Source organism: Myotis daubentonii, chromosome 7, assembly GCF_963259705.1.
Source record: "Myotis daubentonii chromosome 7, mMyoDau2.1, whole genome shotgun sequence".
Classification (NCBI taxonomy): Eukaryota; Metazoa; Chordata; class Mammalia; order Chiroptera; family Vespertilionidae; genus Myotis; species Myotis daubentonii.
Genome location: NC_081846.1, coordinates 45,566,768 through 45,579,117, shown reverse-complemented (window position 1 = coordinate 45,579,117; position 12,350 = coordinate 45,566,768). Strand labels below are relative to the sequence as shown.

General features: G+C 41.5%; 1 protein-coding gene across 5 annotated transcripts in view; it reads left to right on the top strand.

Moving 5' to 3' along the window:
* Positions 1 to 12,350, top strand: part of MAP3K20 (mitogen-activated protein kinase kinase kinase 20) — a 140,429-nt gene that overhangs the window by 108,490 nt on the left and 19,589 nt on the right. For 4 of the 5 annotated variants that reach the window (XM_059704056.1, XM_059704053.1, XM_059704052.1 and 1 more), the window contains 2 exons: positions 3,078 to 3,140; positions 4,525 to 4,617. In XM_059704056.1, coding sequence (XP_059560039.1) covers positions 3,078 to 3,140; positions 4,525 to 4,617 — 156 coding nt within the window. The remainder of the gene's footprint in view (positions 1 to 3,077; positions 3,141 to 4,524; positions 4,618 to 12,350) is intronic. The other variant, XM_059704055.1, reaches the window with a different exon arrangement.

The window sequence follows — 12,350 nt, the reverse complement described above, 5'->3', positions numbered from 1 at the left end:
TGCCAACTATTTTTCCCGTTGCCTCAATTAGAGCCCCTGACACTAGCCTTTCTAGGGACATCCCCTGTGGTCCAAAGAGAACCATCTACTTGCATTTTATGTGGGCTCTGGATCCATGGAAGGGACATCCTTATAGCCCTCAGCAGCCCTTAAGTCAGCGGTTCTCAACCTGTGGGTCGCCAACCTGTGGGTCGTGACCCCTTTGGGGGTCGAACAACCCTTTCATAGGGGTCGCCTAAGACCATCGGAAGACACATATATAATTACATATTGTTTTTGTGGTTAATCACCATGCTTTAATTATGTTCAATTTGTAACAATGAAAATATATCCTGCATATCAGATATTTACATTACGATTCATAACAGTAGCAAAATTACAGGTATGAAGTAGCAACGAAAATAATTTTATGGTTGGGGGTCACCACAACATGAACTATATTAAAGGGTTGCGGCATTAGGAAGGTTGAGAACCACTGCCTTAAGTGATGGCTTAGCTTCAACCTTAATGTCTTTTCCCTCTCAGTAGATGGGCAGGAAACCTCATGCATATGCATACACCTCAAAGGCTGGCAAATATTAATTTAATCTCGACCTCTGGGTGTGGATAAGTCCATCCCCAAAAGCTATGCTGGCTTTGATGGGCTATAGTAGGAAAAATTATTTTTCTAGTACAGAGAAATGCCAGGGTTCCAGGAGAGAAACCTGGTAAAGTTTATGTTATTTGACAGCTGCCCAATAAGATGCTCCCACCTCCCCTTCCCCTCTGCCGGCTTTGAAAGGGGACCACACTCCTTAAGGAGCAGTCAGGAAGAAAGGGGGGCAAGCTGTGACACCTCACCGAAGCCCATGGTGATGGAAATATTCCCAGACTTGGCCTAGGACAGACGAAGTGCCCTCTGCATGCCAAGTTGGTATCATGAAGGCAAGCAGTGTCCAAACCTATTGGCTGTTGTCCAACAAAGTCAGCGAATGCCTACTCATTGCAAGACTGGGCCTGAGAAAACACAAAGGAGAACTCTTCCCCAAAGGAATTTATGTCCTGGAGAAGACATAAAGCATGTACATACATACACCCTCTCACAGTACAGGGTCTTGGCAGCTTGGAGGAAAGTTACTACTGCATTACCTCCTCTTGGGAGGGGCAGTGGGGGACAGGGAGCGGAAGCACCAGGGGCTGGGTGCCCGTGAGCTGGATCTTGAGGGAAAGACAAAATTTGGAATGTAGATGGGAGTGGGAAAGGAAAGAACATTGGTCGAGATAGAATAAGGAGTTAAGGGAGAAGAAGAGCAGCAGAAGAGACTATAAAGGAACAGGGTGTGTCTCTGTCTGAAGGAGGCCCAGGTGCAGGGATCTCGGGATACACAAAGCAGGAGGGACGTGGACAGCGTATGACTTCAGGCCTGGGATCTGGGATGGGACCTGGGGTCTGTGGGGAGTATCGGAAATTTTGAGAATTGACATGTTTAAAACTTTGCTTCTGGAAGTTATCAAGTGGATTAGAAAGGAAAGGCTGGATTTTGAAAGACCAGCTCAGAGGCTGTGGTATAGAGAATGATAAGGCCAGGCTAGGGTAGGAACGTGTGAATGGAGAGAAGGAAGGACAGCACAGGTAAGAGAGCTGTGGGAAGTAGCACAGGGAGCAGAGAACAGTGTCACTGAAGCCAGAGGTTGAAAGTTTTATAGAAATGGTCCGTGCTGCGGAGAAGCCCAGAAACACAGGCTTTGAGAAACACAGGCGTGGAGAAACAACACGTGGGAAGCTGCCAGGTGGGGTGGGGGCAGCAGTGTCCTTTGCTCCAAAAGAGGGTGTGGCCACCCTGAAGACTCCCCTCAAGCTCCCAGGTGCGTCTGCATGTGGTTCTCAGAGCGGTGGACGCTCCGCCTGACTGCCAGAGCCAGGCTGTCTTAGAGGGCCACATAGTGGGGCTCAGCCAACAGGCGACACTCTGTGAAACTCAGCCACATGGTGGGTAATTCTGACAAATAAGCTTATATATGAGAGGGAAAACTAAGGAAAAAGAGTCATGGAAACTTGCTCCAGGAGGGAACTGCATATACTTGGGGTACTGAGGATGCACAATGCTTCAAGCTGGGCCTTTTGGGATGGGGTACTGGATGGGTACCTCCAGACTAGAGGAGCCCTCGTGGTACTTGTCAGAACTGTTTCACACACACACACACACACACACACACACACACACACACACACACACACACACTGATGGGGAGATTGGGCCCTTCATTCTCTGCTCTTTCACTAATGCAGGCACAGGCATTGCTGTACCTTCTCTAAGAGTCCCAGCCCTCGAACAGGAGGTCATTGGAGTGGTCTCCTACCCTTCCGCAGCTCAGTGGTCCCTTGGAGCCTGTCTTGGCTCCCTCATGTGGAGGGGCCGCGTACAAGGGATAGGGCTGAACATCCAATAAGTGTTCACTACATTGTCAAGTGTCAACAGCTTTCATTTCACTTTATAAAATGCATCTAATTTTTCTCACATTGGCACTTTTTTACTCTCTACATGATATGTTCAGTTCACAGAAAAGCTGGATTACACCTGATGAGTATAAGAAAGAAAAGTACCATAATTTAAATTGTCCTCCTGTCCTTTAAGAGTTCTTTGTGCTTCATTGGGGGAGGGAGTGTTGGATACATACCCATAGAAAAGCCCTCATAAAGCAGCGAACCCTTCAGCGCGATTTCAGCCTTAATGAAGGTCTCTGGTGACATATTCATGTTCTTTGTTGTTTTTCCCAGTTACGCAGGGTGACAACTGCATTCTATGCACTGGAACATCAACTTGTCACTATTATACCGGTGTTTGAAGAATGGCTGTATTTATTGTTTAGTCTGAGAATTAAATTCTTAAATATCTTCCTGTTCCATTAAATAATTACGAACTGCATATAATACTGTGAACAGTCAGGTTTATTCTCCATAGATGTTGGATATTAACATCCCCAAGATATTTTATGAACTACATAAATAAAGAATGCCTTTATATGTGCACAATAATTTTAATCCTCTCGGCATTATCGGACCATTAATACAGCCATGTGATTTTTTTTTTTTACAGTCAGCCATTGAGAAATTAACCCATGATTATCTAAACTTGTTTCACTTCCCACCACTAATTAAGGTAAGTAAGGTTTTTTTCTTACTGAGAATATGCTTTGATCGACATATGCACCTGCCGCCTCCACACCTAAATTTGCCGATGTCGGGAACTGTTGTTTGAAGTGAAATTTAATCCTGTCTGTCCAACAAGAGGCCCTTTGATTGAAGCACAGGATGTGTTTAAACTGGACACCCTTACTCCCTGCAAGTTGAAACATTAACAATACATTCATGATAAGAGCCACACATGTCACCTCAGTGGCTAGAGGATGGAAGTGCCAGCCTCTGCCCTCCCACCTGGCTCTGGAGACCTTTGCCTGACTCATAAGTCACTGAAGGAATCCACAGACCTGAGCTCAGGATGGTCACTTGCATTTGAACAACGTATCAGTATATGTGACATATTCTTTTGAATATAGCCTAAAGGTACATGGTTTACTGTGTTATTAAATAAGTAGATACTTGCTCATTTTTTAGATTTTTAAATTTTTTATTTTAAGAAAATACAAAGCTGGGATCATTTTACTTCTACTGTGGTTGATATAACAGATGTTTGAAAACCTAAATAAGCTTACCGACTGCTGAAGCTTTCACATTTAAGTAACTGTGCTTAATCTGCGCATTACCAGTTGTTTTTATGGCTTATATTCTCACCGAACCAGCTTTTAACATCGTTTAAATGACTAAAAGACAAAGGTCTCCAATATCTATGAAATAAGTAAATGCACATTAATAAGAATTAGAACGCTTACTCTCCTCAAGAAAAAACATTAGTGACTTGTTCCTGAATTGTCTATGCATCACTTAAGAAAATTCACTTGGAATTTTTGTTTCAATTTTGATAGCAAATATCATACGACTTAGAAGCCATTCACCAGTCTTAAACCTTAAACTCACATCCCATATCTTAACCTCCAGATACTTGCTCTTAATACACAGAAACCTTCTCATTCATTAACAAGTATGGTTCTCCATCTCTCAGCCCTAGAAGGCTCATTTGTTCCTCTGCTTGGTCCTCCATCCCCATATGCTAATTCCTCGTTGGGAAGAGTTTGTAAATATTTTGAGTGCTGTGAAACGCTCAAGGTAAAGTCTCTCAGTGCATCTCTAGTGCTCAGGGCATTTCTGGGGTAAAATTACACAATGCAAGAAGCACTGTGACAAATGTACGCCTGTGACATTCAACCTGGAGCGGGCGAGATTAATCACTCGGCAAAGTTCTCAAAAACTTAAGATGTCATTCCTTTGCTTTAAGTAATTGTCACTTGAAGCTTATTCCAAAAATAACCAAAAGTTAAAACATATATTAGAATGGAAAAGCTGGTGCTGAGAAAGCATCTTTTTTCCATGAGAAGTAAGAGGAAAAACTCTATCTAGAATAAGTGGTGTTTGGTTTTCTGTTTTAGGACTCAGTAGGCGAACCCGAAGAAAATGAGGAAAAAATAGTGAACCTTGAACTTGTTTTTGGTTTTCACTTGAAGCCAGAAACAGGCCCACAGGTAAATCGCATTTTAAGTTGTTTTGGATACATTTCAACCTAATTTATTCTTTTTCTCTCCTGGTATTCTGTGGTTTTATACACCCACCCCCCTCCCAGCTGGTGACTGGACTCTGAGTAAATTTCTAGGCTTTATAAAATAGACTTCAGTTGAAACTGCCCACTGCCTCTGTAATCCCATCTAGGAGTCTTACTCTCTTGCCACCCAAACCCTCAGGGAACAGTAAAGCGTGGACGTGGACGGGGAGGGGTGAATACGGACGGACGGAGTGTTTATGCTGCTTTGCATCACAGCTGCTCCTTTCCTGTTTCTTAAGGGGAAGCAATTTTTAATGTCAAGAGTAAAACAACGCTGAGAATGGAACAGTAGGCAACATGGAAACTCAAATTATCAGCTCTAACCAGGGCTGTAGGACATTTGACCAAGATTCATTCAGGCAGGCTTTCACTCTACGTTATATTTAAAGTCTGGGAAACTTCTTTGGCCCGGGCAGCGTACGAATTGGAATCATAATAGGATTGTGTTACTTTGGATTCCCACAGGTAACTAGCAATAATGACACCTTCTAATTGAGCACATATGACGTTCCAGGTATGCAGTACTGAGGTGTTGATGTTGTTTTCACCCATTTACAAATGGGGAAACTGAGGCTCTGAAAGATAAAATAACTTGTCCAAGGGTTACATGGCTAGCAAGTAGCAGAATAAGGATTTGAATGCAGGCCTCTCAGACCCCAGAACCAAGCTTTTAACTACTGCACGATTTGTTCCTTTCCTTGGAGACAGCCAGAGACCTTGTCAATGCAGCTCCTCCAAGCATGTCAAACTCGCAGTCCGCGGGCCACAAACGATGCATGTGGCCCAGCTGTGAGTTTGACATGCTTGCTAGCCAGTTGCTCTGATAGGGCTGGTGTCAGCCCACTGGCTCTTCACTAACTCAAGGAGGCTGACCCAGGCCATTCCTGGAACCAGTGCTTGGGAATGAATCGAAATGGTTGCGAAGGGTTGAATTTTCACCAGGGGCTTCCAAAGATGCTCTTTCTAGACACCTGACAGAGTGTCTTTCCTGCACTGCAGCTGAATTGATGCTTTTGCTGAAGGGAAATATTTACTTCCCTTGTTTTAGCCACATAACTTGGTTGAGTGAGAGCTGCTCTCTCTCCAGGTGTCCTGTCTATGAATATTTTTCTTTCCCCTCTGCAAATGGGTCATTGTCTACTCATGCCTGTTGTTAGAAGCAGCCACAGAAAGGGGGAAGGACAGTAAGTTCCTCTCTCTCCAACAGCAAGCACAGGCCCTTCTAACCCTGAGAATCAGTAGCGGTGAGCACCTTTGAGCCCATCTCATGTTAAACAAGTTGCACATTTTAATTTGCCTTCTTTAGTATCCTTGGCCTCATGGCACTTAATTGGTGAGTACTCTGTGTTTAAATTGCTTGTAGTTGATAAAAGAAGAGGAAAGTATTTTTCTTAAAACAGATTTAGTCAAGGGTAGTCTCAACCAAGAAAATAATTTTCAACTAACAAAGAAATGATTCGTTAATGTGGAAAATTAAAAAGTAATTGTTTAGTAAATATTAGAAGCTATAAATGCTATCAACGACATTTGATACCAAATATAGCAGTCTGTTTTTGACCATAATTGAGTCATTGGTTATTCACAAGGCCTAAAATCACCGTAACCTTTGATAGTCTGCTGATCCCTGGCCACCTTGTGGAGGAATTTCCCCCATTCATTCAGCACACATTTACTGAGGACTTCCAGTGTGCCTGGCTCTAGGCTAAATACTCCATAATACAAAGTCAAAAAGTACAGACGGCTTGCAAGGAGCTCATAGCTTATCAAGCTGTGGCAGTGCAGTGCCAGGGGTTCAAGGACACTCTGAGACGGGCCTGAACAGACTTTGTCACTAGCTGGAGATGGGGGAGGAGAAGGGAGGAGCCAGGATGGTACCAAAGATTCTAGTGCGGCAGCAGGACAGGTGATGTTATAGTGTAGTAGGTCAAAAAGTGAAAAGTACAATGTGGACGTCATGCCAAGGTGCTAACAGTGTAAAGAAACAACTGAAATGGGTGCGTTTAACCAGGAAAGGCTTTTTTGGAAGGGAAGAATTTTGAAACGGGCTTGAAGGGGTTGTTTGCAAATAATTCCCTGAGTATAGTGTTTAAAGCTTATGCTTAGAGAGTACTTCTTTCTAAAGAGTGAAGGTGACTTCATAAATGTCATCTCACTTATCCCCCTGGCATGTCTGTGAGATGCATAAGGCACAGTATTGTCATCACTTGTTAGAAAACTGATAGAAAGCGAGTGTAAGCTGAGGCGAGGACAGAGCTGAGTCCAGAAATTACATCTTTATTATCACCTCTATATTAAACATGTGCTCTCTCTCATACCTGACCCAAGGTTTTTGAGCCATTTGTAAACTTTCATAAACTAATACTACAATAAATTACTCACCAGTTCTAAACTAGATGGCTATGCCAGCCTATACCCTTACATTATGAAATATTTTCTCACAAAAGCACTTTAAATTGAAATTCCAATTCCCCACATGAAAATTTTGTTACTTTGACCCTTAAAGGTGGACCTGAAAAAAGACATCCTCAAAATATAGTCCTAGAAGTGGGATTACTGAGTCAAATGGGAGTTCCATCTTTAACTTTTTGAGGAAACTCCACACTGCCTTCCACAGTGGCTGCACCAGTCTGCATTCCCACCAGCAGTGCACGGGGGTTCCTTTTTCTCCACATCCTCACCAGCACTTGTCGTTTGTTGATTTGTTGATGATAGCCAGTCTGACAGGTGTGAGATGGTACCTCATTGTTGTTTTGATTTGCATCTCTCGGATGATTAGTGACGTTGAGCATGTTTTCATATGTCTCTTGGCCTTCTGTATGTCCTCTTTAGAAAAGTATCTATTTAGGTCCGTTTGGATCATTTATCTTCCTTTTGTTAAGTTGTATGAGTTTTCTCTGTAAATTTTGGAGATTACATCCTTACCTGAAATATCATTGGCAAATGTGTTCTCCCATGCAGTGGGCTTTCTTGTTGTTTTGTTGATGGTTTATTTGCTGTACACAAGCTTTTTTTTATTTTATGTAGTCCCATTTGTTTATTTTCTCCTTAGTCTGCATTGCCCTAGGTAGGAGCTGTGTCAGTAAAGACATTGCTACAACATATGTCTTCTATTTTGCTGCCTATGGAGCCTTGTAGGATTTTTATGGTTTTCTGTCTTACATTTAAGTTCTTTAGCCATTTTGAGTTTGTTTTTGTGTATGGTGTAAGTTGGTGATCTAGTTTCATTTTTTTTGCATGGATCTGACCAAATTTCCCAACACTATTTATTGAAGAGACTGTCTTGACTCCATTGTATGCTCTTGCCTCCTTTGTCAAGTATTAATTGAGCATAATGGCTTGGGTCGATTTCTGGGTTCTCTGTTCTGTTCCATTGGTCTATATGTCTGTTCTTGTGCCAGTACCAGGCAGTTTTGAGAAACATAGCTTGGTAATATAGCTTGATGTCTGGTATTGTGATCCCTCCAACTTTGTTCTTTCTCAGGATTGCTGTGGCCATTTGGGGCCTTTTTTTATTTTAGATGAATTTTTGGAGAGTTTGTTCTAGATCTTTGAAGTATGCCATTGGATTTTAATGGGGATTGCATTGAATCTGTAGATTGCTTTGGGTAGTATGGACATTTTAATGATGTTGATTCTACCAATCCATGAACATGGTATGTTCTTCCATTTGTTTATGTCTTCCATACTAACTTTTTTTAAGCCTTATTTATAGACAGATGAATTATGACACCAAAGTGAGGTTGGTTTGTCCAACTGAGCAAAGCCAGTCACATGTGAGAGCTTATGCCTGCTACTGTGGTCAAGAGCCACTGTGCTTGCCTAGATCTTAGTCCTTGCTGACATACCCCTCTGGAGAATGAGGCCCTCACCAGACCCTAGCACCATCTACACTTCAAGATTCTTCCACAAATAAAATAGCCATTTCCTTTCCTTTTTTGAGGCAATCTGGCAGAGAAAATGATTGGGCCAAAGGCTTCACTCACTGAAATTTTAAATTAAATTAATAATTAGTGAGAATGCATTTTACCTATTTACCTGACCTATTTCTAAAGAGTACAATTAATTATTAACTGAAAAAGCATTGTATGTTGAGGCAGCCTTGAAGTTATGACCATGGAATTAGCAGAAATTGGGTCTTTCTCAGCTCAAGTTTCCTGTGCTAGGGGCTTGAAATGCCTATGATAATTATTATTATTTTATACCTCTGGCAGACACTGTGGCAACTACTTTGCAAACATTTTTCTCATGTAATTTTTACAATCCACCATCACAGGGAGCATTATCCCTGTATCATCCCTGGGAGGGAACTGAAGGAGGGAGAGGTCAAGTTTTTCATCCAGAGTCTCCACCTGGTAAGGGGTAGATTCAGTGCAAGGGTGGAACCATATTGTTATACTTCCTCTTTTTGGAAGTATCATCATCCCCCAAGTATATTAGTAATAAAAAAGCAAAAATTGTTGGTCAGTTAATACTAAATTGCCATTTTGTTTTGTGTAGAAAGTGCCTTGTGTTTTGTAATCTAAGGCCTTTTAAAAATATATATATGTGTTTTTACTGATTTCAGAGAGTTAGAAATAGCAATGTTAAGGAAGAATCATTGACTGGCTACATCCTGCACACCCCTACTGGGGATCAAGCCCGTAACCCTGGCATGTGCCCTGACCGGGAATTGAACCGTGACCTCCTAGTTCATGAGTGGACACTCAACCACTGGGCCACACCAGCCGGGTTTGATCTAAGGCCTTTGACTTGGCACAAAGGAAAGGGGCTCCTAGAATCTCAGGCAGCTTCATGCACTCCTGAGGCTGGCAACCACCCTTTTTCATTGAAATATTCTGCTGCATAGAGTTTATTATTATATCTGTAAGAAACTCACCAGTCAGAAATATTGATTCTCAAATTGCCAAGGAATAAACTATCAAATCACCCAGCAGTTTTCTCACTAAGATCTTTCTGAGACTTCGTGCCATAAAAAATTCAAAAGCAGAGTTACAAAGGAACTATCTGGGAGGCCATTCATTCCTTGTTGGCTGTCATACACTTTGTTCTTCCCTATCCTGATGTCCTCCTTTTCCCAGTGAGGCGAGGAAACCTGACTGCGGCTGGGCTCCTGTGGGTCCACGTTGATTACCCGCCACAGAGAAGAGACTGGGGTTGGAAAAGCTTCAAAAACAGCAACGTCTCCCCCAACACCCAGCTTCAGAGGCCCTTACACAGAGATAGGCTTCCCCACCCCAGTCCGTCCCACCAGATGACCATCTCTTCTGGTTTCTTTTGAGCCGTATTTTGAAGGGGCTGTTTAGAAGGGAGGGAAGCAGCACTAACTGCCCATCAGAGTGAAGGCTTTTCCTGTCCTCTCCCACATCCTCTTTCCACACCGTCGTTGTCCCCTTCTCCCACTCCCACTCTCCGGTTCTTTCATCTATAGGTTAAAAAGCTGCTTTTTACAAATACTTCCCACTTACTATTGTGCTTTTAGGTCTTTATTAGATTGCTTTATAAAATGTTGCATTTAATAAACTTAATTGAATCTCCAGGCCCTTTCTCATAGCACTATGAATATCAAAAACGGTCAAATAGGGCTTTTTATCCCTATTGTGTAATTTTTATAAATGGATAAACATGAATAAAATAACAGGGCACAAAGAAAAGGATTTTGTAAGGAAGTAAAAAGCCAACACCTTTTGTAAATTTCAAAACAGTTAAAACCAGCACTTTCTTTACTCTTATATATCTTGCATTTATTAAAAATTCAGTGTAGGGAAATTTATTTCCCATGTTCAGCTATTTTGAGGGGGAAATATACATACACGCATGTGTTTGTGTTACTAAGTACATAAGCTTGCAGTGGTAGGGTTCTATAGGAAATCAAATTTTAATTGACAGCGAAGGAACAAATTCAGTTCGGAATTTGACTACACAACATGCTGCTGATTTCTAATTAGAGCGTGGAGGTAGACTTCAAATGGGTTGGTCGGTGGCCTATACAACTAAGCGGACCTGAGAGGTGCTCAGTACGTACTTGCCAGTGAGGTGTAGAAATGGCATGCCAGAAAATGTCTAACAACTGGAAAAAGCAGCCCTCACTTGTAGTGTTTGCAGATTTCCATGGTTTAAATAAATACTCCCACCACAGCCAAGTTCAAGTTACCAATCTGACATCACTGAACTTGGAGTCAGGGAGAGCTGGCTCCAGCACACCATTGGATCACTCTTGGTCTTCTTAGTCAAGATTCTGAATTCCTTTTAAAATAGCTCATAGCAAGGATCTCATGAAAAGACTTTGGTCTGAACAAATTGCAAATACATGTTGCTGGTTTCCAGCTGGAATTATATGCAGAGTTAGTTCAAAGAGAGCTCGAGCCTCCCAATGACTCCATTGTTGGCTTAGGACACCTTGAATCGCACTGGCTCATACAGGTGCACTAACCATATTGTATGAATCAAAGATTAGGATTTGAGTTTGTACTCAAATACTTATGGAAATAGATAAACAAAATTTTAATCTGTGATTGTTTCTTAAGATGTTGGAACAGTTGTAGTTGTTGATGCCATGATGTTGGTAATAGTAGAGGAGATTCTGCTTTTACATACAGGTTTCCCAAAGCCTCTGGGGCTCATTGAAAGTTCGGCAGAGAGAAGACTTCAGTAACTCACAGTGACCTGTGTTTTCTGAACCAACAATTAGGTCTTAAAAATAGTCAGCAATAAGAGGGAGAGATCGTTTGAAATGAAATTAAAAGCAGCATATTGTAAAAGCAAAGATGTATGACGACCTTGTCAATCATGGACATTAGGATTTGGACTGAGAATAGCTCAACTGGTAAACAATGCCTATTAACTAGGCTAGTGGTTCTTTAAAAGTATATTTCTTGCCCTAGCTGGTTTGGCTCAGTGGCCTGCAGACTGAAGGGTCCCGGGTTCTATTCTGCTGCAGGAGGCAGCCGATCAGTGATTCTCTCCTCATCATTGATGTTTCTCTCTCTCCCTCTCCCTTCCTCTCTGAAATCAATAAAAATATATTAGAAAAAAAATCATATTTCTTGAAGTCATGGAAGGTGGGAGGAGAATTTAATATGTAAAAGAGCTGTTTTTATATTTTGAGGGTCCTGGGTAAAAGTTCTTTTGCAGCCCATTTCTCAGTATTAAAAAAAATTTAAGCAGTAATTAGGTAATCCAGATCACCTTCTATATTCACTGAGAAATTCAGTCTGAGATAGAATAGATTCTTAATTATTCAAAAATCAATAACAAGATTTACTATTCTTTTTCTCCAAGATGAATACCTAGCACCTTTCACTTTCAAATACAGTTTTTAAAAAATAAAAAAGCCCTTTTCAAACATGTCAACTAACATCCACACCATTTCAGGTAGTCAAGTGTCTAATACATCATATGAAAGTATGTCTCACTCGATTTCACTTTATTTTACCATCATCTGCAAAGCCCCTTTTTCATACATAACTCAAATAACAATCCCCCCAAATGCAATATAACAACCTTATCTCCACTGGTGTCTAGTTGGCACCAATCTGCCCTGACCTTAGACACAAGCCATTGTTAAGGGTGTAACACATTTACATATTTTGCAATAAAACATCAGTTATTTGCATTACTGTGTCAAGTTTTATTTGATTCTTTCACCTAAAAATGACT